Source organism: Cuculus canorus, chromosome 4, assembly GCF_017976375.1.
Source record: "Cuculus canorus isolate bCucCan1 chromosome 4, bCucCan1.pri, whole genome shotgun sequence".
NCBI classification, from domain to species: Eukaryota; Metazoa; Chordata; class Aves; order Cuculiformes; family Cuculidae; genus Cuculus; species Cuculus canorus.
The window spans coordinates 46,231,192-46,257,946 of NC_071404.1; the positions used below are offsets into that span (position 1 = coordinate 46,231,192).

The window sequence follows — 26,755 nt, forward strand, 5'->3', positions numbered from 1 at the left end:
GAGAATGAAGGAAAGAAGAAAAAGCTAAGAAAATGCAGAAAAATGAAGAAGGTGGAAGAACACTAACAAGGTAAGGCTCATGCTCACAGAAAACAGAGCACCTGTAGTCTCCTTAAGGTGTGGCATTTTGCAAACACGTGTAGTTGGGCAGTGCTTTTATACAACTTTGTTACAAAACTGTTAAAGTGCCCTGGTCTCACAAAACACATGAATGAATGCTTGGCTACGTGTTAATACTGCCAGAACCACAGATAACTAGGTCCGTCTTACTTTTTTCCCCTACTGTCTTCATGCGTGCTACATCTGAACTTCGCTCTCTAGGCACTGCCTGACCTTGGCAACAGCAGGTTTTGTTTAGCTTTCCAGTGAATGTGCCTGATTGAATGTGATTCACATGTTTTCTTAGTGACTGCATGGGACATGGCTGTTTTTCCAAACTTGCTGTGATTCAATGGAATTCAGGCATTTTCATATTGAACATCTGTGACTTGGGGACGATCCATGTGTTTTCTCAATGAGTATGAGGCAAGGGCCTCCACATTTCCTTCTTGCTTCTATGCTTGTAATTATCACAGTGTGTATATATATTTATATATATATATGTATACACACACAGAATTTCTCAGAATGTGCCTAAGAAGATCTGACAAAATCTAGCTTTTGCTCAGCCCCGTCTCTCTATGTAAGGAGGCAAGTTAGATACAGTGGATACAATCTCCCCTCCTGTGCACGCAGACACATGCACACTAAGACTTCCAGACTTGTTTTAGAACTTAATTCTCCTTCTTACCCAGTTTTGTGGAATTGTTAGGTCCTAAGAGTCTTGGGAAAAAAAATCCTTCTCCCCCCTTTCTCCTATGTGGATACACCACGTGCTGTTACAGCAGCTTTACCTCCTTCGCGGGGACTGGGTGCTCTGGAACTTGAGTAGCTATTCCTCCACTGGAAAAAGTGGCAAATACCAGAATGCCTGTCCTCCCAACTGACCCTTCACAGCAGAGAACTAAGCTACAGTAAATCCTCCTGCTACTTTATGGTCCTTGCCCTGATTTTAATTGTGTGTCTTAGGAGGAATTTACTTTTCTTCGATTGACTGCCAGACTCTTGCCAGAAAGCTGAAATTAAGTTTGGTAAAGGAACAGTGTGAACAAGACAACTGGTGACTGAAGCGTTGTACTTAGCTTTCATGGAAAGATGGATGGCTGGTACTTAGCATTTATATGACGCTGTATATTCTCACCGTTGCTGAAGAAACACTAATTCATCCCTAGACCATTGCCAGTTAGACACGGGAGTCAGCAATAGTGAAAAAGGAAGGAAATTCTGGTCTTGCTGATGCTGATGAAGTTTCTACTAATGAAGTTTCTACTTATGAAGCTTCTACTTAAAGCGTTATTTCTGGTAAATGCTTCCCCACCGTACCGAGCACCTACTGACCTAATGCTGGGATAAGGAGCAAGCCTTTTCACGGAAAATGGGAATATTAAAGCAAGAAAAATCCTTGCTGAATGGATAGAACCCGTTTATCCTCGCAGATTTCCGTCTCGTTCGAATTCCTGCCCCTGCCGAGGCGTGCCTCCGCACCCAGAGGCAGCCCCCGCACCGGCCACCGCTCCCCTCCGTCACCATCTGAGACGGGGAATCGATTTCAGCGGCGACCTCCCCGGCTCCAGGGTGGTCCTAAGGCTGCACGGGGGGCGGCGGGGCGGGGGCTGCGGCGTGGAGCCGCCCCCTCGCCCAGCCTTGCCTTCCCAGCACCGCGGGGCTGGAAGGCTTTCGTCCTGCCCGCGATGCCGGCTTAGCATGTCTCGGCGGGGCGGCAGGTGCCGAGGCGGCGTTGCCCCGGCGGGGCGGGCGCTGGCGCTGCTGCTGCCGCTGTGGCTGAGCGCGGCGGGCGGCGCGGCTCCCGCCTATCACCTCCGCTTGGCGGTGGACGAGGGGCTGCCGGCCGAGACGCTAGTCGGGGACATCCGAGCTGGGCTGCCGGCGGGCGCAGGGCCGCCGGGGGGGTTCCTGCTGTCGGAGGAGAGCGGCGATTCGGCGGTGCTGGCGGATTTCCACGTGCAGCCGGAGACGGGCATCATCCGCACGGCGCGGCCGCTGGACCGGGAGAGCCGGGCGCGATACAGCTTCGCGGCGGCCACGCTGCGGGGCGAGGTGGTGCAGGTGGAGATCGCGGTCACCGACGTGAACGACCACCCGCCCCGCTTCCCGCGGGAACACCTGCAGCTCGACGTCTCCGAGCTCAGCCCGCCCGGCACGGCTTTCCGCCTGCCCGCCGCCCGCGACCCCGACGCCGGCCGCTTCGGCACGCAGGGCTACGCGTTGCGGGAGGAGGGCGGCGCGGCGGGGGAGCCGCCGCTCTTCCAGCTGCGCTACGGGCGGCTGGAGCCGCTGGAGCTGGTGCTGCTGCGGCGGCTGGACCGCGAGCGCGCCGAGGCGCACCGGCTGCTGGTGGAAGCGTGGGACGGCGGCGTCCCGCGGCGCCGCGGCCGCCTGCGGGTGCGAGTGCGGGTGCTGGACGAGAACGACAACGCGCCCGCCTTCAGCCGCGGCGAGTACCAGGCGCGGCTGCGGGAGGACGCGCCGCCGGGCACCGCCGTGTGCCGCCTGCGGGCCACGGACCCCGACCTGGGCGCCAACGGGGAGGTGCGCTACGCCCTCGGCCGCCGGCAGAGCGACCCCGGCGGTTACTTCGCGGTGGAGGAGCGCAGCGGCGTGCTGCGGCTCCGGCGGCCGCTGGACCGCGAGGCGCGGGCGCTGCACCGCCTGGTGGTGGAGGCGCGGGACGGCGGCGCCCCGCCCGAGGTCTCCAGCGCCCTGGTCTCCGTGGCCGTGCTGGACGTCAACGACAACCGCCCCGCCATCCGCCTTCTCTTCCTCACCGACGGCCCGCGGGTCTCCGAGGCGGCGCGACCCGGCGACTACGTGGCGCGGGTCTCGGTGTCGGACGCTGACGAGGGCGCGGCGGGCGGCGCGGCGCTGGCGCTGCTGGGCGGCGACGGCGCCTTCGCGCTGCGCCCCGCGGGCTCCGGCGTGTTTTTCCTCTGCGTGGCGGGGCCGCTGGACCGCGAGAGCCGCGACCTGTACGAGCTGCGGCTGGTGGCCACGGACGGCGGGGCGCCGCCGCTCTCCGCCGAGGAGCCGCTGCTGCTGCGCGTCGCCGACGTCAACGACGAGGCGCCCCGCTTCCCGCAGCCCCGCTACAGTGCCTCCGTCTCCGAAGCCGCCTCCCCGGGCACCGCCGTGCTCCGGCTCAGCGCCTCGGACGCCGACGAGCCGGGGTCCCCCAACGCCGAAGTGCGGTACGCGCTGGAGGGCGACCCGGCCGCTCTGGCCCTGCTGCGCATCGACGCGCGGAGCGGCGCCGTCAGCACCCGCGCCCGCCTGGACCGCGAGCGGCACGAGGCGCTGGAGCTGCGCGTGGTGGCGAGGGACGGGGGGCGCCCGCCGCGAGCCGCCGCCTGCAGCCTCACCGTCCGCCTGGAGGACGCCAACGACAACGAGCCCCGCTTCGAGCGGCAGGTGTACCGCGGGGCAGTGCCCGAGCACGCCGCGGCCGGGAGCTGCCCCCTGCAGGTGAGCGGGCGGGGGGCGCGGGGCTGGAGTTCCCAGCCCGTCGAGGGATTGGAGCGCGGAGCTGGAGTCTCCGGCCCGTCGAAGGGTGTTTGGTGCGAAGCTGATGTTCCCAGCCCGGGCAGGGGGCGTTCGGCGCGGAGTTGATGTTCCCAGCCCCAGCCCGTCGAGGGGTGTTTGACGCGGAGCTGGAGTTCTCAGCCCATCGAGGGGTGTTGAGCACAGAGCTGGAGTTCTCAGCCTGGATGGGGGGCATTGAGAGCGGAACTGATGTTCCCAGCCCGTTGAGGGGTGTTTGATGCAGAGCTGGAGTTCCCAGCCTGGACAGGGGACATTGAGTGCAGAGCTGGAGTTCCCAGCCCGTCAAGCAGCGATCAGCATGGAGCTGGAGTTCCCAGCCTGGGTGGGGCATTCAGTGCAGTGCTGGAGTTCTCAGCCCATTGAGGGGTGCAGAGCTGGAGTTCCCAACCCATTGAGGGGTGTTGAGTGTGGAGCTGATCTTCCCAGCCCGAGTGGGGGGTGTTCGGCATGGAGCTGGAGTTCCCAGCCCGTTGAGGGGCGTTGAGCACAGAGCTGGAGTTCCCAGCCCGTCAAGGGGCATTGAGCACGGAGCTGGAGTTTCCAGCCCTGACAGGGGATGTTGAGCGCAGAGCTGGAGTTCATAGCCCATCAAGGGTCAATCATCGTCATCGTGGAGCTGGAGTTCCAGCCCATTGATGGGCATTTGGTGCGGGGCTGGAGTTTCCAGCCTGGGCGGAGGGCGTTTGGCAAGGAGCTGGAGTTCCCAGCCTGTCGAGGGGTGTTCAGTGCAGAGCCGGAGTTCCTAGCCCAGGTGGGGGATATTGCGTGCAAAGCTAATGTTCCCAGCCCATCGAAGGGCGTTCAGCGTGGAGCTGAAGTTTCCCAGCCCGGGTAGGGTGTCTGTTGCGGAGCTGGAGTTCCCAGCCTGTTGGGGGGTTGTTCGGCATGGAGCTGATGTTCCCAGCCCAGACAGGGGACGTTGAGGGCATACCTGGAGTTCCCAGCCCATCAAGGGGCTATCGGTGTGGAGCTGATGTTTCCAGTCGGTCAAGTTGCATTTGGTGTGGAGCTGGAGTTCCCAGCCCAGATGGGGCAGTCGGCACGAAGCTGGATTCCTGGTGTGTCTGCTCCTTGATGGATGTGCTCCCTGCCTTTGGGCTGCAGCCCTTGAACGCAATGCTAAACAGCATCGCTGCTGCTGTGCAGTACTTTTAGTGCTGAGGCACAATCGGTGGGACTCAGTTAATCAGTGCACGGGTAACATCGCGATCTTCTCAAGTGCCCTTCAGAATATGTTCCTCATCTCATAGAACTTGTAGCAGGAATATTGAGTACAGGAGCTCGGATATCCAGAGAGAATCGCGTATCAGCTCTCATTAAATCCCTGAGGGAGTTAAACTGCCTGTAATGCTTTTGAGGGATTGAGATGGTCCTCAAGGTGCAGTTGGTAAGACCTAGCTCAGAGGGTTTGTATGACCCATGCTTTACAGCAGGGAGATACCACCACTCTCCTCCAGCCTACCCCAACACCCCTCTTCCCCCCCAGGGGCCTGACATCAAAAACCATTTCTGGGGCCTTTGTAATTGTTCAGAGCTCGGAAGAGAATCAATTCACCTGGCCTTTACAGAAAATCATAGAATAGTTTGGGTTGGAAGGGACCTTAAAGATCATCTAGTTCCAGTCATTTTATTTTTCTGTTAGCATTAATCATTCACCATGAGGGTGGCGAAGCACTGGAACAGGTTGTCCAGAGAAGTCGTGGATGCCCCATCCCTGGAGGTGTTTAAGGCCAGGTTCGGTGAGGCTTTGAGCAGCCTGATCCAGTGGGAGGTGTCCCTGCCCATGGCATATGGGTTGGGACTGGATGATCTTTAAGTTCTCTTCCGACCCAAACCATCCTGTGATTCTGTGTCCTGTACTGGTGGCCCTAGGAGAAAGTTAATCCTGTACTTTCAAAGCCCACCTCCTCCCAGGGAGGAGCGCAGGCATCCGTGGTGCTGAATGAAGAGTGATTCTTTGCTTTTGATTTCATCAGATAGAAGCGTACTGAGGGATTCCTGCAGCATTTTAAAGAAATGAACCTGTGATTGTGATTGTGATTATATTTTTTTTTCTGATAAGTTTTGATATACTAATAGTGTGCATCTTCTAGCAGGTTAGAGATGTCACGTACATGGGTACTATCCATGGTGTGCTGAATTTTCTGAGTCTGGCTGTGCTGCTATAATCCTTTTTAGAGAGCAGAAAGTTATTGTGCTGGGCAGAGCTTCTAGTTAGAAAGAGATTTGGTGACTGTGGCAGCTGTCGGCTGAACTTGTATTTTGAACTTAATGATGGTCTTTATTTTGTGTTATACATCACAGTAACTTCTGTGTATGTTTGGGCTTATACGTTAAACTTGCTTCCATTGCTGGGATGTGCTGTAGATTTTAAGGTGCTCCGTGGCATAAATGTCATTGACTTTACACTACGTGTGCATTCTTATGAGAAGTACCTGTAGTTGCAGCTTGAAGAGAACATTAATTGGCATGAATTAGTGACAGTAATGTCAGTAGTTTTTTATTAAATTTACTTTGTTCTCTGTTGTATTAGGAAATACATCTTTATTGGCTTTAGAGTCATCTCTGACAGAGCAGGGGAAGGGAAAAAACATGTTATCTGTCAAATGATAAAAACCCACATCCATTCCAATGTCATGACAACTTGCCCTTCTCTCATCCGTTAAGGAGGCTGTTGTAAGTGACTGGTTAGCACTCCTCAGTTCCTCTTATATAAAAATAACAGATTTCCTGATGCTGAGATTGTGGAGACTTCGTAAATGCAATGACAGCAAAGAAAGAGTTTATTTAAAGCTCTTAAAACTTACCAAGGTACACCAGAAATTACAGAATAATAAACTTGTGGAATTTTAGAAAATGGTACTTAAAGGTGTAATATATGTAGGAAGGATGCATGGGGTTTCAGGATTTTTTTAAGTAGTTCGTATATTTGAGAGAAGTTGTTCAATTCTACTGAAATACACATTTCCAAGAGGTATTTGCAGAATGTGAGAGTTCTAAAAAAAAGACATTTAAACACGCATCTTTTCCTAATTTTTATCTACCTTCTGTAAAATAAAAAAGAACACTAAGGGAACAAAAATGGGTGGAAGATACACCCATGATGTGAGGGATGGAGACTTAGAGACTTTAATCTGTCATTGAGCCAGTGAGCACGTAGCAACATTAACTATAGGCTACATTTTTCTTCCTTTTCTTTTCCTGAATGTTGAAGCGAGTAGCTAAAATGGCAGTCCTTTCTCTGATGGTTTTAGTTCTGGATCATTTAGTCCACACTGCAAATACTGAAACAGAAATGAAACCAGCAAACTAGGCTCACATAAGTTATAAAGAGCTATACAATCCAACTCATCCTAGTTGGAGGTAGGACAACAAGAAGATAGAAGACATCTGGCAATCCATTTCTCTGTTGTCTTCTTGAGCTTTCCAGTTCTAATTTTCACTGCATCCGATTTAAAGATGCCAGCTGCAGAAAAGACAGATTTTGTCTGTTGTGTTTTAAAACGAATACGTTTGACAAGAGGAAGACCAAACCCCAGACTGAGCTACAGTTAGAGTGATGAAATTAATAACCTATAACACAAAATTATTTACTTGCTTGTCCAATTAATATTCAAATTTTACTGATTCTGAAAACAGTTAACATGTCATCATTTTTTAGGTATGTGATTTTGTAGCAATTAGTTCTTTCTAAATTCGCAAATGTCACTTTGCACTCCAGAAGCCATTCGGTAGATTCTCTCTATATTCTAATAGCTCTGTGGCTGTAAAATCACTTTTCATGGCTATGCACAACTTTTTGTAATCTATTATTTTTATGTAGCTTTAGAAGTATGGCTGGTCTGGGTTCAGAGATTAATAAATGTCCTTTTGTTCAGTAGTCTGCCAACTGCAGTAATCATAGAGTCATAGAATCACTAGGTTGGAAGGGTTATCGAGTCCAACCATTCCTAACATTCCCTAAACCATACCCCTCAGCACCTCATCGACCCATCCCTTAAACACCTCCAGGGAAGGTGACTCAACCACCTCCCTGGACAGCCTGTTCCAGTGCCCAATGACCCTTTCTATGAAAATTTTTTTCCTGGCGGAGCTTGAGGCCATTCCCCCTTGTCCTGTCCCCTGTGACTTGGGAGAAGAGGCCAGCTCCCACCTCTCCACAACCTCCTTTCAGGTAGTTGTAGAGAGCAATGAGGTCTCCCCTCAGCCTCCTCTTCTCCAGGCTAAACAACCCCAGCTCTCTCAGCTGCTCCTCGTAAGACTTGTTCTCCAGCCTCCTCACCAGCTTTGTTGCTCTTCTCTGGACACACTCCAGAGCCTCAACATCCTTCTTGTGGTGAGGGACCCAGAACTGAACACAGTGCTCAAGGTGTGGTCTCACCAGTGCCGAGTATAGAGGGAGAATAACCTTTCTGGACCTGCTGGTCACGTTGTTTCTGATACAAGCCAAGATGCCGTTGGCCTTCTTGGCCACCTGGGCACACTGCTGGCTCATGTTCAGTCAGCTGTCAACCAACACCCCCAGGTCCTTCTCCGTGCAGCTTTCTAGCCAGACTTCTAGTCTGTAGCACTGCATAGGGTTATTGTGCCCCAGTGCAGGACCCGGCATTTGGCCTTGTTGAACCTCATGCCATTGGCCTCAGCCCAGCGGTCCAGCCTGTTCAGATCCCTTTGCAGAGCCTTCCTACCCTCCAGCAGATCCATTCTTCCTCCCAGCTTAGTGTCATCTGCAAACTTGCTGAGGGTGCACTCAGTGCCTTCATCCAGGTCATTGATAAAGACATTGAACAGAGCTGGACCCAGTACTGAGCCCTGGGGAACCCCACTTGTAACTGGCCTCCATTGACCACCACTCTTTGGACCCAGCCATCCAACCAGTTTTCAACCCAGGAGAGTGTGCGCCTGTCCAGGCCAGAGGCTGACAGTTTCTGAAGCAGAATGCTGTGAGAAACTGTGTCAAAGGCTTTACTGAAGTCCAAGAAGACTACATCCACAGCCTTTCCCTCATCCAGTAGTTGAGTCACTTAGAAGGCGATCAGGTTAGTTTGGCAAGACCTGCCTTTCATGAACCTGTGTTGACTGGGCCTGATCACCCGGTTCTCTTGCATGTGCTTCATGATAGCACTCAAGATCACCTGTTCCATGACTTTCCCCGGAACTGAGGTGAGACTGACAGGCCTGTAGTTCCCTGGATGAACAGTGCATGAAGGGAAAAAAAGAAAAAAAATAATCAGAAAACATGATACATTATTGTAGTCATTATTTTAAAGTAACTTTAATAGGATTTCTATCTATTCTTTTGATGAAGATTTCTGTTTATGGTGCCGTTCTAGCTTTTTAACAATAGAAAACTGTTCCATTTAAGAATTGAAATGTTTATAAGAATGACAGTCTGCTCCTTCCTGCAGTCCTGTCTGTGCCAGCATTCAGCACCGAATGGATACTTTGTAGGTGTAAGAAGCTCTGATACTGAGAATGCAAGGATAGGAGAAGTGGGAAGTGGAAGCCTTTGACTTTTGCTGCTCTTTGTTTGTAGTTCCTCTTAAATGTGGCAAGGGTTAAATTTTCAGTGTCCCAACACCTGTAAAAAACCAAGTGTCCAGAAGAAAGTAATTTGTCCCTACCCATGTACTAAATCTACAGCTGTTTGCTAACTAAACCCACCACTTAGAGCACATCTGAAACACTGAAACATCAGAAATATTGACATGGAAACGTTTTGCTTTTATTTGGGAATTAAAAATTATGTGAAGGTTTCAGAACACAAACATTTTTAAATTTACTGCAGAAAATGACCTTTTTTCCCCAGTTCTCAGGGAAGACTTTTAATTGATGTCAGCAAGCTGGGTCTGGGAAGAGGGACAGTTTGAAGGCTTGTGTATTTTGGTCTATAGCTATGACGAGAAAAGAAACGTAAATGATAAAGGTAGTGTTGTTAGAGAAATTAGATGTATCCCTAGATTTGGGGTAGTGGAAGAGTAGTGAGAGTATTAAATAGTCTTAATCATGTGCTCTGTATTGCAGAAATCTCTGTATTAAAATATTAACTAAAAGACTAATTAGAGCAGCAGTGGTAAACATAGAGTCCTTGAATACCTTTGGCTGCTGAGTTTGTAGAGTTTTATGCAGCATAACAAATAAACGTTCAGTTAAGTGTCTAGCATGTGTTCATTCATGTCCACTGACCTTTGGGAGTAATGACTGTGAACTACTTTTTTAGATGGAAGGCATTCCAATCAAAAAATGTAGTGGTTTTGCTGGTGTTCACCTTCATACAAAGAGCTCACTTCAGCAGATATGTTATAATACACTCGAGCAAATTATTAATAAGCTGTAAATGGCTGGGTATGGCCTGTTCATTTATCAAATATTAATTTAAGTTTATAATCTGTATAGATTTTCATAAATTGCTAGGTCAGCAGAAGGCTTAGTCTTTCCTGGAAGGTCTTAAAGCATTGGGAAATAGATGAATTGGGAATCTCTAAGTTCCAGCTTTATATGCAAATAGATCAACACACTACAAAATGAGCCTTTTTATTTTATTTTGCTGCTTAATTCATTCTTGAAAACAAACTTCTAATTGCATGCTGGAAAAAACATCAGTGATTTACAGAGTCTGCATTTCTATTTTAAAATGCGTGAGTTTGATTTGAAACCTAGTCAGAAGGCTTATGGGCTCCACTGTGCATGTAGATAGCTTGGGGAAATTTGTTCTGCAGTGCTTTAATGACAGTTTGTCTGAGCAATCCCTCCTCCACATGCAATGTAAAGTGGTACGTAACATTAACACTGCTGTAGTGAGGAGTGGAGCTCACTGTCCAGCTGATTATCCAAATCCTGCTGCAGGTGTCGACAGTATGGAGGCACAGATGTCGGCTAACAAAATACTCAGGGAAAAATATCACACCGCTCACTTGGCACAGGAGTTCCAAATAGGAGCTTTTGTGTGTGTTGTGTAGACCAATAGCCCATCCAGCCCAATCCCCTCTTTCTCATAGATGCTAAAAGCATACGCCTGGGGCAACTGTAAGAACAGGGCAAACTTACATGACTCATTCCGTAATGGATTCTTGGCCTCCTACTGTTTTGTGCTCGGGGACGCTGATCAGGGGTGCGCTGATCAGCTACCTGCCTCATGAAGAACTGCCCCTTTGCTTTGAACGTGAAGACAGAGGGAGTGATCGAACCCTACTACTCATGATTTCACACATCTGTTATATAACCTTTCAACTAATTTCCAATTCTCATTCCTGTTAGCTGGGGGAAAAAAAATTAGCATTGGGGCCGTAGCTGGTCTTGAATGCTGAGTGCTGAAATGTGTCACTGGTGGAAGTATGAAATTGAGCTTTGTTTACAAAGGTGATATAGTAGAAGAAAGTTCACTTTTTATGGAATTTGGTAGAAAATAGTACGCTTGCTGTCTGTCTACAAGGAAAGATTGCTAATCTTCCTTGTAAATGCCCTAGAAGGGCATTTATTTTAGGAGGAGTAATAACTTGTATTTCAAAAATTTATAAATCACAGTTCATTCAATCAATTCTAAATTCTTTGAGGCTCCTCTATAAGAAGCTGCACAAATTCAGAAGCTTTTTAATTTCATTGGCACTTAGGTGAAATGATTCTTCTCTAATGAATGTAGAATTGCAAGGGATTTACGTCATGCCTGGATAATGCATCCAGCGGTGGTGTATTTGGCATTGCAGTGGAAGATGTGCAGATAACTTCTTACCTTTTTGTACTGAACTGCTCTCCTATATAATTTTTAATATATTTGTTTTAATTTATATATATAAAAATGTGCATCAGATGAAATGGTTGTATCCTATTTAACCTATATATAACAAAATGTAGTAAATATCAGCTATTACAGTAAACTGCTAATGCACTCTAATGCAGAAGGGATGTTAGTAAGGACCTGTGTGCTGGCTGGCTATGCATGGATGTAAAATCTCTGCCGATTCTTCTTGATAATCACTTGATTAGGGTTTTCAGGGTAGATGCAAAAACTAAGTACTGAAGTAGGTGGGTTAGTGATGAAATTGTGCTGTGTACAAAGTCAATTCCTGTTCCTCACTCAGTGCCATTTAAATCAAGTAGTGTGAAGAAAGTTTTAACTAGGGTTTCTTTACATGGGTAAACCTTATAGTACAACCCAAAACTTCACTCTTCACTGCATCATAGTATCATTTACATTGGAAAAGACTTTTAAGATAATCAAGTCCAGCTGTAAACCTAACACTGCCATATTCACCACCAAACCATGTCCGTAAGTGCCAGGTCTACACATCTCTTAAACGCTTCCAGGGGTGGTGATGACCACTTCCCTGGGCAGCCTGTTCCTGCTCTTGGTAACCCTTCTGGTGAATAATTTTTTCCTAATATCCAATCTAAACCTCCCCTGGCACAGCTTGTGGCTATTTCCTCTTAGCCTATCACTCATTAGTTGGAAGATTAATACCCACCTTGCTACAATCTCCTTTCAGGTAGTTGTAAGAGAGTAATGACATCTCCCCTCAGCCTGCTTTTCCCCAGGCTGAACAACCACAGTTCCCTCAGCTGCTTCTCGGAAGACTTGTGCTCCAGACTCTTCACCAGCTTCGTTGCCCTTCTCTGGACACGCTCCAGCACCTCAATGTCTTTCTTACAGTACTTAAGACATTGTAAGAATGTCATACATTCATACATAAGAATGTCTTACATTCATCCAACACTTTCTTACAGTGAGGGGCCCACAACTGAACAGAATATTCAAGGCGTGGCCTCACCCACGCTGAGTACGGGGGACAATTACTTCTGTAGTCCTGCTGGTAGCATCTGACAGTGAGAATTAGCAGAACATGTTTTAAGGGATGATGTTTATGTTGCTGCAACCCTTTTTTGTGCTTTTTTTCCTGATTTCCACAAGCTTCCTGTTGATACATAGGTTACTGTAGGTGGGTCAAATCTATGTTCTTTGAAACAGTGCTTTGTTTAGAAGTAGGTTTTTGTTCTGTAACTGAAAGTACAGCATTAGAGATGCAGCTCTAGATTCTGTCTCTTCCTCTCCTTTGCACTGAACAAAATAAAAGCATTACTTTACTAGCTCCATTTCCTGCTGCATATGACTTAAAATAAAAATCAGGATACCGTCATGCCTGTTGCCTTGTACTCACAGGCTTAACCTTTTTAAGCATAAAACTGTTGCAGTAACAACAATATTTGCTGTTATAAAACCAAATGTATTAACTTCCAGCCTTGACAGATGTCCCAAGCTCCTACATTGACCTGGTGGGACCCTTGTGTAAAGTGTTTTTGTCTCCCCTTCCCCCTCCTCATCCCCAGCTACTTCCCTCAAGCAGAGAATTAGGTTGTCATGCTTAGGTCTGCTCCACTTCCACTGGCTTGTGCCTACGTCTGGTGCTGGAATAGGGGTAACAGGAAGGGCAGTTTTTAACTAATGTCTGACTAAACATGTGTGAGACAAACAACTTGTGTATGCCTCATGTTTCTTTTTTTAACAGTTATAAACAAACACATATGGTTTATCGTAGTGTCCAAGAAACTCGACGTATCTTACCAGTCTGAGAAACTGCTGGAGGTGGTGGCACTCAGTCTCTGATACGTTACCTTCTACATGATCTTTTATTTTTGCATGTGTAAAACCCCTATAAATTCAGTTTTATATTACATATTCATTTTTTTCCTGCTATGTTTTATAGTTGATTTGAATTCTGAACTCACGTCTGGCTATACAAAGAGCAATGATTTCCCAAAGCCTTTTCTCCCAGCTATCCTTCTGCAGTGTGACTGCTTCAATAATAGACCTATCGTTTGTACAAAACTATGTTTATGTACAGACTGTTAACAAAGTTACAGGTACATTAGTATCTTTCTCTCTGCTTCTGTACACAAATGGGGTTATATAGTAAATATTTCCCATGGATATATAGACATCTAATTATTTTTTACTTGGGGATACATTATTAATCTTTTGATAGGCTTTTACCTTGCATGTTATCCAGTATGATTCTATAAGAAATTCCTAACTTTTTAATAAATTAGCTAATTTTACAGATACAATTCAGTTCGCTACTTCTGTCCCTGTGGTGCTTAATGACATTTCTGTAGGATTGATGCTGTGCCCTTACATGGGTGTGAACTCAATAAAGTACGTCTCTTTAGTTCTCTTCTAAGAGATTTTCATTTGTCTTAAGGTGTTCCGAAATGGAGGAGAATAAGCTGTTTGAGACAAGGATTATCCCTTTGTAAATGCTTATGCTGTATGTTGTACTGTAAGTGCCTGCCTTATAGATAGTTTTCTTGGTGTACTATGAGAAAATACATTGATCTCAATAACGTATCAACACAGACTTTAAATTTTAAAACTTGCTATTACGTTTAAGGGGAGTGGAATGGTAACCTGAATGTACCAACACAGCACTTAATCAGTTTTCAACAAGTTAGTTCCTGTTTTGAACATTTTGTATGCTGTACTGTTACTCTTGCTCATGAAGACATCGCACAGAATTTGGTTTTAGAGTGATTTGTGAGATGAATTCACTGGAAGCATGTAGGTTTCTTGGGGTGTGCCGTGCTTACACTTTTACTTACTCCAGTGTAGCTTTTAACACCGTTAATATCAAGGGTCAGTCGGTGTTAGGAGGCCCATTAGGATCCAGTTTCCAGCTCACAGTGCAAAATTAGGATGGGACAAAAATTGCTCAAAATGAAGTCTGGCTATTTAACTTGGAGCACAGGATTCAGCTATTTTGTAAAAACAGCCTGGTAATTCCTGCCTGCCTTCTGCTTTGTGTAGATCTATATGCCTGTGCAAAGTAAGTGTAAAATGCTATCATGAGGTTATTACTGTACAACATTGTGCCAGTTGATGGCTGCAAAAGTTGTGAAGCAGTGGGGAACTGGGAGGCTCTTTTCAAACCAGCTTTTGTTGCAAAAGCATACAGGGAGCTTAGGAACAGAAACTGCAATGAAATTGGCCACAACGTGTGCTTTGGGGGGATTTCAGGTTCTCTGGATTTTGAAAATCCCAGCTAATTTAATGTGTGTCAATGAGATTCTAAGGCTGAGAGAGAGTACTGTGTGTATGACGCTGTAGGAGCAAGGGGTGAAATAAACTCAGACACAAATGCGACCTGCCTTTCCAGAGCACAGAACAGCTGCTTAATAGAACATTCTAAAATAATATGTGCTACCATCACTAACAATAGTAGAGTTAGTATTTTCCTGACAAGTTTTATTTTAAAAAAAAGTCACAACTTAGAAAATTCTTTATCCTTTAGGTTTATGTTTCTATAATTTTTAAAGGATGTAAGAAAGAGTGTTTCATTCTCGTTTTAAAAAGGGAAAGGCAAAACCTCATATATTTGGCCTCTCTTGTTTGTATGTTTGCCTCTTTTTGTTGCTATTAAAGTAAATCTCTATATCCTAGAATTTGTTTCTTTTTTTCTTTTTTTTTAGCTGTCTTTGAAGTTGACATCTTTAGCAATACTTTTGGCAGTGCTGCAGTCTTATAATGATTTTGCTCTGATACCAGGCTGCTTTGTGTTCTTTTTCAATTGAAAAGAGGAAAGAACAAACCCTGAATCTCTTAAGTTTATAATTTTAAAGTAAAGAAGTTTTCATGGAACTAATCAACAATCACTATCTATCTATCTATTTATTTATTTATTTATTTATTTATTTATATTTCCATTTGTATCTGCATCTGACAAGGGAGAAAAGACATGGCAGTTGAAAAATACTTTTTGAAAGGCTGACTGCTTTTAATTTTCAGAAATGTTTGACTGAAGGGAGGACTCAAGCCAATATTTGGGAGTTAGTCTGGAAAATGTGTTCCATTTCCAGACCCCTATGTTTATGGGTCATATGTTATGCCACAGTTTCTAAAACCCTGTTGTTGAAATGCCATATTGAAAAACACTTAGGTTTCCTGGGATATTTTTGATGTCTGTTGTATCTTATTGGAAGTCACTTAAAGTGTACTTTCTGAGACTTTGTTTTTATGCTATAGCATTATTCTTACTAATTGCTCATAATGGAAACCATGTTTTAGGCTTTTAGTGTGCAGTAAATCATGGTTATTTTACCTAGAAGGAGTGGATGAAAGTTAGAAACATTGCTGGGGATTAAAACATGCAAATCTCAGTACCTGCTATCCCCAAGGGTTCCCAGTGACTACAGCTCCCCTCAACTACCCCATGTTTCTGGGAAGCAGAGCAGAACAGCTGCACCTTTTGAAAGCATGGGCAGGTTGGTGTTTTTCATCAGGTCTCTGGCTCTAGGCGGACCATGGGACCTCTCTGCGCCATCATATGTAGTCACTGTTTTCCAAATGGGTACTGACAAGTTATTTACACAGGAATATTAATACTTGTAATATCCCACCTAAATCAGTTTGCATTTGTCTTTTTTTAGGTTGAATCACTTTTGACTTAGTCATCCATGGTTTGGGTTTTTTTTTTCTGCTCTTAAGTTTCCAATGAATAAATTCACAGCTTACAGCAAAAAATACTAGTTTGTTGGTATGTAATCTCATATTTTGTCATTCTATTTTTATTACTTTGGTCTTCTGTATAAAGGTCTTCTTGATCTTCTACACTGACAGTGCTTTCTGGTTTCAAGAACTGGGGACAGTTACTGAAGTGTCTATGTTCTGTTTTTTTCTGATCAATGAACAGGCCACCAATACAACCATCTCATTTGTTACTTCCATTTTTCAAGACATCTTGGTTTTGTTTCCTCTTTACCTATATACTTACCATATGGTTCTTTGACTAATACCTATGTTGTCTGTACTAAATAAAATGTAAAGAAATGTGGTTTCCGTTGATTGCTTTATTAAATCCAGGTTGACCTACTTGTGTGTCTAGAAGAATGCGTTATCAAAAGGATACTGAGGTACTTGGCAAAATGTTTTGCTTTATCTTCTTTTCTGTCTTTATCCTTTGAAACTTGTTCTAAAATTTCTATCCATTTAGGTCAGGCTGATGGGATTGTAGTGCCCACATTCAGTTGTTCTCCTCTAAATCTAGTCCCTCCATTTGATATTTTCAAGAGAGATGGTTTAGTTATAATACAGGATGTTGTGGCTGCAATCTTGTAATTTTATTTGTCAGTTATTTTAGTAGTTCCAGGTTGGGTCCTCCCCATTGAGATGATTTTGGAATTTTAACTTTAGTATGCGTAACTTCCATTCCTGTATTCTCGCTCTAGTTGCAATGGCCACAATCATTACTGATGACAGCAGGGAGGAAGGTGCTCCTTCAGATCTAGCACAATGGCCAACTTTAACAATGTGCCATCTTCTCATCTTAGCACACCCATTTCTTCCTATTCTCTTCTGTTTATGAATACCTGTATATATTAATCATGATTGACTGAAGCCTCAGACTTCACTCATATCCAAACCCTTTTTTAATTTTTTCTTTGTTAACTGTTTATTTCTAACATTATGTATTTATCACTTAAAAACTCTGAGATGCAGACTAACTTGTTTATTCCTCCGTTTAACTTAAGTTAAAATTACATGGTCTGAAGTATTCATGTCTAGTGGCTTTATTATTTTCATTGATTTGGGAGTCTCTGAGAAGTTTAAGCTTCTGATAGAGAAATGATTCCTGGTGATGATGTTTCTCCAAGAGCATGATCATTCTCTCTCTATATCTTCAAATCTAACGCTGGGGCAGAGAAGGTGTATAACAGTTACACAACTTTAGTCTGTATTATGCTGGGAAAAGAATCCAGTGAACAACATATCCTATGAGCATTAGCTTGACACTTTACAGCTGTTAAGATCTCATCATCTTGCTCTGAGGACTAACCATCTGTGTTTCTCTTGGCTTGTAGACTTGCACGTGGATTCATTTTGTTGTTTGGGGTTTTTTTTTAATAACATACAGGTCAACTGGGGTTGCTAGTGGAGTTCCTCCTCTGGTGGGATATTTCTGTGGCTGATGTGTTAAGGATTTATTTCATTAGGCCATTCATTCTCTGAGCCCCTGGAATCTGAGCCTCCATGGAGTCTCTGAGCACCTTCTGGAGATACCATAAATCTTTCAAGTGACTATTGGGATTCAGCCCAGCTTGTCTTGGCTTCTGCACCTTCTGGCTTTTCTTCACAACAAAGCTTTTCTCACATTTTGTTCTTACATGAATCTTACATATTTCCAATTAAATATGACCACATCTTCTTTTCCCTCTCTGAACACTGCTAAGACTGCCCCCTTTGTAGACTCTTCTTTCAAAATGTAAACTTGTGGTTTTTTCTGCCTTAGTGGATTCTTCTTGGGTGTTCTCTGCTCTTTCGACTTCCTCCTTGTGGACAAACAGGAGAAAACTCATTCTTGACTTTAATCAGCTTCACTCAATGAAGGAACTGTTGGGGTGGTATGGTTGGAAATGGTATGTATGAGAGTTACTCAATGAATAAAAACAATATTTATAAAAAAAATTTCCAGTCAGACAAAGTTCATGAGTCATTTACAGGGAAGATTCATGGACTGTCACAAAGAGTGTGGATATTCTCACTTCACAGTACTAAAACTGCTTTCTTGGGTGGAATTCTTGATAAAGCCTTCAGAGGGCCTCAAGAGGCAGTCAGTCATCTCTCATATTCTTCATCATACTTCTAAAAATGCTTTAGAAAATTCAAGACTTCTGAATATTTATAGTATCTTTATGTATTTATATTTTTATAGATATTTAGAATATATTTTGGAATTAATATTTATTTAGTTAAATAAAATGCATCCCTAAAAAAAACAGAAATATGAACTGTGACTGGGGAGAATAAACATCTTAGTCCTATTCTATGATTCTATTCCTCTTGCATCTGTTAAGTTCTTAAGTATGAATATGAGGTCTTTGGTGGCTATAATTCAGCCTACTTTTGTTTATAACTTTGCTATTGTATGTAAAAAGTGGGAGAAAAGACCACCAAAGTAAATGAAGTACTGATGTAAGATAAAAACAGTCGTAAGGTATAAGAAGTAGGTAGACTAACAGAGGCGGAGGTGAGACTGGAATATAAGCTGCCATCAGCAGTAGCCAGGAAAAAAAGGCATTTTGTCATTATCATGATTTGGTGGTCAAAAGAGAAAGATCACCAGAGCCAAGGGGAACATGATGAATTGTCTCTGAAAAAAGTCCTGCAAAGCGTTTTGTTTTGTATGAGTTGTGTTGCAAGTGTATGCGATTACTGTGCTTAAAGTTCTTGAAAGAAGGAAAAAAAGAGTTTTAGTTTGGCAATGTATGTTGTTGTGAGAGTTTCACACGGTCAATAGTATTGAAGTAGAGTCCTACAAACTGCTAGAAACTCAATTAAGCTTTCAGAGCAAAAGGATGTATCAGTTTTCCTTTTGTATGGAATTGAACACTGTAAAAATGAAGGACACTCTCCCAGAACAGTTGTGTTACAAAGTTAAGGATTTGTGCAAATAGTTTTGTAGTGACATGAAACTACATATGATTAGCATTAAAAGTACTGGTCTCCAGACTGATCTACAGGAACACTCATCTAGCTGTGAAACAGGAATGGACCATCACTCGCAGCAGCATCTTTTGGAGGGAGTCACAGTTAGAGGTACTTCATGTGCTCAATATATTCTGGTCATTTAAAACACAATCATGTAAGAGTGTAGGTATATGAGGCTTCTGTTCATACACAAATCTGTTTGATTTCTGTTGTGTAAGTAACTGTGATCTAAAACCAAATTCTGCAGTGAGTGGGAGGGCAAAAAGAAAGTAATGCATTTCAGGGAAGAGATTTCCTCTAGAGTAGTAAATATTTTTGTTGCAAAACATAGAAGAGGTCATGCTGATAAAGTGATAGGCAAGCTGGCTTATTTTTATTTCTTGTGGTAAAAAGGTCCATTTTCAGGGCTAGATGTTAAGCTGTTAGCCCCATTTAATACTATGTACGTCTAGAACACTTTCTTCTCTTTAGGTATCTGCGTGCTTATTACAAGTATACAGTAATCTGTCAAGATTCTTGTCTTACTCTTTTGCAAAATTAAAGTGGTAGTATTACCTCTCCTTTAAAAGGTAGTGAAAATGGGATTCAATCAGATACAGAAGCATAAGTTGAGGTCTAGTTATTTGGCTACTCTTGTTTAAAATGCAGACTTCAAGAACACTTTTTGATTTAACTCCCCTAGAACATAAATGTAACTCCCCATACTTGGCTTTCTAAAATAGCACACGTCCTCCTCGCATATGCAGTCATTGTACACCTTCTTGCAAACTGTAATGTAGTACATAGATCTAGATATTGGGAACATCATGTTTATTTGTGACAATTCCAGGAGGATTTTCTCTCATTAGAGAGTTAATAGGCTGTAAGGATATTAATCTCTTCTAGCTGTAGTATTGATAATACAGATAATCTTTATCTGATGAATTATTCCAAAACTTAAAATACAAACATTAATTTGGCAAAGCCACCTTGAATTTGTTCTTTCAATCTATGTGTTTTGGAGTAATTGATTTTCAATAACTCCAGCACCCTCACTCAGGAGCTCTTTTAGATGAATTTTTTTGATCATCAGTATGCTTTTGGCATTTAGACTATCAGCACTGAATAAGTAGTAGCAGGATTAGACTGTTATTGATGTTTTGCTGGTTCACATCTCCAGAACTGTGTCTTCTCTTGGCTCTTTTATCACACTTATTCTGGTTCACTGCTTCAGATCTTATCCTGCCTTGTCTGAGTTGAAAAATTAATACAGGCTTTCAGTTAGGATGAAACTTAAATTTATTTTATTGCTTTTTTCTATTTCAAATTAAATATGAAATGAACAAGGTGTTGCAGGCTGAATGAAATATGGATATTCTTTGGAAATAAAGCAAATTTTTTTGATTCTACAAGGAAAGCAAAGAAATTAAAAAGTAAATGCACTCTCTCTCTTATTTTTTTATTTTCCTGATAGCTCAGTTGTTAACTTACTCATACAGGGACTGTGGTAGAATTCACATTCCCATTTCCCCTGTTATGGAGGGGTGTGTATGATATCTACAAGTGAAGGCTTTTCCTGATCATTAAAAACAGACACAATTCAGCCTATATATTCCACAATCACAGCTATAGACTTGTTCTTGGAAAACATCTCTAGTCGTGAAGGTATTCTTAATCATGGTGATATTATTCTGCTTAGACACTGTAGCATGCCATGATGTTTCCCAGGGAACTGATGATAAGAAAACCAGAACATGGAATTTGTCAGAAATAAGACTCAAGAAGGGAAAGCTGAAAGAGAAAGAAAAGCAAGGTTGTCATTCACAAAGGAGAGTTTACTGTGAAATACCAGTTTCTTTCGTTGTACTCTGTCGCTGCCGTTGGTTTATTTCCCTCAGAGGCCTCTTTAATACCGAAAGCCTGACTTAATTATCTTTGATTAAGTAGTTCAATATAAAGCAGAGGACACTGAATTTCAGTGGTTGACTTTGGAAGAACAGGCAGTGAAGTTGTAGAAATGGCATAAAAATGTGAAAGTCTTCAAGAATGCTTCTGCAGAAGTACTTGCTGGGAATGGTAACGAACAAGTTACTTCCAGCCTAATTGCTTTGTCCAGGTGTTAACAATCTTAAAGAGGACTGCCTCAGCTGCATTCATTATAGTGGGATGTAACACTTTAGGCAGTTAATTGCCCAATAGATTTAATTTCTGTAGGAGAGATTCATAGCCATTCCCTAGATATTTCACCTGTTTGGCATTTAATATGCCCCTTGCTTTTGCTTGCCTCTTAGCAGAGTATTTTCTCACTGCCCTTTATGTTATACATCAGTCTTTCTTTGGTTAATGCATGTTGTGAGCAGGAAAACTTGGTTATTGGAATCTTAAACCTGTGTGTTGCAGCTAAAACGTCAGTAAGTTTAGATAGTGTCCTAAGTATTTGTTGATCACAAAACTTTGCATTTTGGTAGTTGTATGTGTGAAAAGCCTTTAGTTATTTCAGGTACTTTTAAGTCTCACAGACTGCATTTTACTTTGACAAGGATGACATTTTAGTGAACTCTGCTAAGAGTTCATGTTCTTGTTCCCTGTGACTAGAAATGGATGGGTTTAAGAAGTTAGCAGTGTATCTCTTTGTCATATTTTTGTACTTACTTAGCCATTTTGATAGTATCTGAAAGGTATTAGGATACTGAGATACGGTAAGTGCATGCCCGAGTTAAAATTCCCAGGTTAGACTACAGAGATCAGTAAAAGAATGTATTAAAGTTAGCCTGTTACCACATGAAAGTAGTCAACTATTCTGCTGTGCTCAATCTTTATTATTTGATTGGAAACCTGACATATAAATGTCAGGTTCTGGTAAGCTGCACAGCAAAAGTTATGTTTCTTTTATATCTTAGTAGAGGTGGTACTTAGAAAACTTGAAGAAGTCCAGCAGATATTTGAAAAAGATCTTTTGGCAAATTTTAGGCATCAATATTTTCCATAGGAATTGTGCAAAAAAAGACATTGATTTTTTTTCTCTAGGACACTGATGTTTGTGATAAAGGGAATTAAAAAGAATAATAACCCTACCTATACCAGGATTCAGTGCTGACCCATATACAGCAAAATGTAAAGATTTTGGCCTCTAAACCCAGCAATGCAGAACATGGAGTGTGGATGCAGGTCACCAAGGCTTTTCTGCAGTCTTTATTTCAGGTTAACTACTGTTAAATGAGTAATGAGCAGGATGATTGATGGTGCTTAAATTGGAATAGGAGAGAGGGTTCTTTCCTCTCAGTCCTCTACACAAACTATAAAAGCTAATCTTATTTCTTCGGTATTTTTAATATTCTACCGAGGTGTGTAGTATCTCTACACGTTGGCTATATGACTAGCTTATTTTTCTTAACTGATTTGCAACTAAAGCTGTTTCAGCTTCTTACATGTGTCTTGTACATTCTGTTAGACAGATAATTTCCTTCTAAAGTTACTCAAACAAAATGCATGTACTGTGCTTTATCCTGTGAAACTCTCATGTTATAAGCGAAACGAAATCCGTTTTGTTTTTTCTTGTGATTCTGCAGAATGATTGGTAGTCTTACCCAAGACAGGGGTCGGTCTGTTTCATTCTTGCAAAATATTGCTGAAACTTACCAGCAAACTTTCCCAAATATTAAGGCTTAAATCTATTAACCATCATAACTTCTCTTCTATCGATGTTTTGTTTTTATATCAAAAGGTATGTTTTTCTCCTGTATTCTTGGCCATGATGATTCTTTACTTGTGGAGTAAACTGAACTTGCTAAACTTCTTTACTATGCAGAATTTAGCGTATAGTTCTATTTCTGAATTCCTTGTCCACTCAAGTTGGAAGCTTTAATTGGTAAAAAATTAGCATTAAGTGTTTATTTAATTGAAATTAAGAACTCTGGGATGGTTACTCACCTATTTGTTCCTGTTCCTTCTGTTGTCCTTCATTTGTACTTTCTGACTTGAAAAGAGAACAGATTTTTTCTGTTGAAGCTGTTGATTACCCTTATTGGACAATCCTGTTCAAAGTTTTAGAGCAAAAGAAAAATCTCTCTTCTAGTCTAGTCTTGCCTTAAGCCCTTGAAAATGTCTCATAGCCAGACCTTTACCAGAACATTTATGTGCCTGTAATTATATAGTCCTCTAGCCTGTAAGTATAAGGATTAAGACCAGTTTTAATTTTATCACTGTCATTTCTCTGATGTCTGTTATAATATTATTCTTGTTTATTTAGATCCAGCTTTGAAAAGTGTACTTGTATAGCAGTGTAAGCGATCTCATTAACTGCAGCCACAAAGAACAGCAAAATTCAATGTGCTTGGCTCTGCCATTTAGATTTCCATTTGTTTCTGGAAATTGACAGAACTGTTTTCATTAGTGTTATGGTATAAATTACAAATGTGAGTAACCTTTCTAAGGTTTTTTTTTTTAACTTTATCATTTTTTGCTACTGTGAATTTTTCTCTACATTTCCGTGATATTGTGAGAATTACTTTGAAAAAACTTTCTGATGCATTGCAGCCTATCTTTAGATGCATCAATACATAAAGAGCAGCTTGATTTCACTGTTTGAGTCCAAGGTTGTTTAACATAAGAATCAAAGTTTGAATTGTTTGATAGCAGTATTTCATCAGGAGTGGAAATACTTTGTGAGGTTATTTTAGTTGACAGTAACTGTCAAATTTCCAGGTGTCTTCATTGCAGAAAAATTCCATCCCAGCTGTGCCTGTGTATCCCACAAATGCAGCTTATCAACAACTGTCCTAAAACAAATTTATAGCTGCACATTTTATACCTTCAGAATGACTGAGGGCAGTATTTTATTACAGAATGAAATTTGCTTTCTTCCGGAGCTGAGCAGCTGTAATGCATCCAAATGCCTTCAACTGAGGAGCTTCAAAACCAACAGGTCAGGTCCTATTGTGAAAAAGAAACCAACTGCCCACTTTTCTTTGAACAGGATACTGACTCCTCACTGTGAAATCAGAGAGTAAGGAATTTAACAGCTGCTTTTAGTTTCTCTTGAGAAGGCTCACAAGCTTGCATGGAGGTTTGTGTTCATTGTCCTTAGACAACAAAAAAACCTGACTGCTTGCAACTACTCTCGTTCCTTCCACTTGCCTGGACATTATTCTCTGTGCTCGAGTGATGACTCTTTCCACAGCTGCTTGTCCTCAGCTCTGACTGTATGGGTTGAGTAGATGCGTAGATGAATAGATGCGAATAGACTGGTTTTCATAAGCAACTGTGTTCCTTAGGCTACATGTCAAAAGCAAATGTGGATTTCTTCAGGGGAAGAGAACCTCACAGAGTAGAACTTGAAATAAACCCTAAAGAGTATTTTTTACGTGCTGGCACTAGATGCATGGCAGGTGCAGTTACAGTAAGGAAGGAATTGTGCATGCGTTATCTTCTGGGACAAAAGCAGCCAGTGTAGCTGACCTTGTATTCAGGAGTAGGAATTCTTTATGCAGCATGACAGACCTCTTCTGCCATCTCCTTTTTCAGACCCTTGGACTGGAAGCTTGGCACTGCCAGATGACATACAAAAAGAAATTCTTGAAGTGTACAATGAGGCAGTAGTGTGTAACATTAATAAATGGAGAAAAAGCACATTAAGTCTGATTTATACAACTTGTAAATGTACTGGGTTCTTAGTGTAAGAAAAAATATATTTTTCTTAAGCATACTGAATAACGATAATATAAAAATACTGCTTTCATAATACATCCTTGTGAGATTTTCATTCAGTAGTTACATAAATGCCTAGTGTCTTTAAATGGCCATATTGAAACTATGTGCTCTGACCACCTGTGTAGTGAAGTAATATCTTAATGAGCTTAATCATCTTAGTAAGTGTCCTGGTTTAGCCCACCCTGGCCAGCCCAGTAGCTTAGACTGGGCAGCTTTTAGTCCCAATCCCTGCCCCAGGAAAGAGAAAAGGGAAATGAGAGAGACTTGTGATTTGGAAACCAGCACTGAAACAGCTCTAATACAACAACAACAACAATAATAAAATGAAAATAATATTAATAAGAATATGGTGAAATATAGCTCCCCGAGGACCAGTACCTCACCACTGGCACTACAGAGTATGCACAAGGGTGGTTCTGGACTCAGCGGCAGGTGGGAGCTGAAGTCAGGAACACGTGGACAGGTTCAGGGACGGACAGTCCAACAGGTGAGGTTCTCATCAGCTGTTGAAGAAAAGAGCTCACCCTTGTGATCTTGTAAGCTTTTATACTGAGTATGATGTGTATGACATAGAATACTTTGTTTTCCAGGCTGGATCATCTGTCCTGTTGGCTCCTCTCAGCAGGTGTGACCCCTTTCACCACCAGCTCTGAGGTGGCCTTAATTTACATAGGAGTAGGTGTGAGCGGTGGCCTCTTTGCACAGCAGTGGCCAATTACCTATCATTAACCATTGCCTATAACTATCAGGCTTAGGAAAAGTCAGAGCCTGTGTTCCGCTTTAGCCCAGACCAGCACGATGAGCTTTAAGTTCGCATCAACTCCATTCAAAATGGTTTTGAAAACAAAGGGGTTTTTATGTCTGTGAGTACAAATACATGAACTCTATAGGTAGAATAGGATAAATAGGAAAATGTGAGAATTCTCCTCTGCCTCCTCAACGCTGTGTGTGTGATCTTTCTGCCTATAATGGATGTCAGCAATATCTTTCTTTAAGCCTCAAATAACGGTAATTCTTTCTTTGTATGTAATTTTCCTTAAGGGTTTCTATTTCCTTCTTTATTTACCTGTATCATCCTCTTGTTCTCCAGAATCTGCTAGTGCTTCTGGGAGCCTCCATCCTTGCAATGTGGGACCTGACTGAACCACAGTTGTAGATTCTTCCTGCTGAATGGCCATTTCTGTGTTCATTGCTTTAATGAGAAGTTCTGTAATCATCTGGAAGGAATTTAATTTTGTTCAAGTGGAGGACTGGCACATCTGTCTCTTTCAGAAACTAGTGGTGTCTTTGGCTATGGTGCTTGTTTGCCTTAAAGGAAACAGAAATATGTTCTTTTTCCTTTCTTTTGATGGCGCTGACCAAATACTGCTTACTTGGGGGGGGATTAGATTTTTTTTGAGCTGTTACTGTCAAAAGAGTTTAATTAGATGGATTTTATCTTCTATTTTGATAAAGCTAAGGCCTTTTGTTGTCCTCATCCCTTCTGGAAATAATCTCTAATTTTTTTTGTGTCCATCACGGAAAAAAGCATTTGAAAATGTAACTTGAAACTGATACTTTTGTCACTTTAGAATGGCAGTTTCTCCCATAGATGAGCCATTTCCAATAAACAGGTATAAAGATGAGGTTGGGAGCCTTGAGTTTGACCTGTTATTTAATGGAGAGTTACTCAAAGGAGAAGAAACTGAGAGGAGGTGTGCTGAGTGACTGTAGCCACTGAGCAACTGCCTTGCTGCCTTTCAGTCTGGTTGGAGCATTTCCAGGATTTGAAGCCGTGGTGTGTTCAGTTATCTGCTCTGTTACAGTTGAACTTGTGAGGCCTAAAGGTGAAAAAACTTGTGATCCTTGCGATTAAGTTCAGCTGTGGCAGGAATGGGTCACTCTGGGCTGCTCTGACATGCTGAGTATTTGGGAAGAATGATAAATTCGGATTAGTAT

General features: G+C 42.8%; 1 protein-coding gene across 1 annotated transcript in view; it reads left to right on the plus strand.

The window, feature by feature from the left end:
* The first annotated feature begins 32 nt into the window (after positions 1-32).
* Positions 33-26,755, plus strand: part of DCHS2 (dachsous cadherin-related 2) — a 113,135-nt gene continuing 86,412 nt past the window's right edge. Inside the window, exons 1-2 of the mRNA XM_054066045.1 lie at positions 33-70; positions 1,536-3,579. Of these exons, the coding sequence (XP_053922020.1) occupies positions 33-70; positions 1,536-3,579 (2,082 nt within the window). The remainder of the gene's footprint in view (positions 71-1,535; positions 3,580-26,755) is intronic.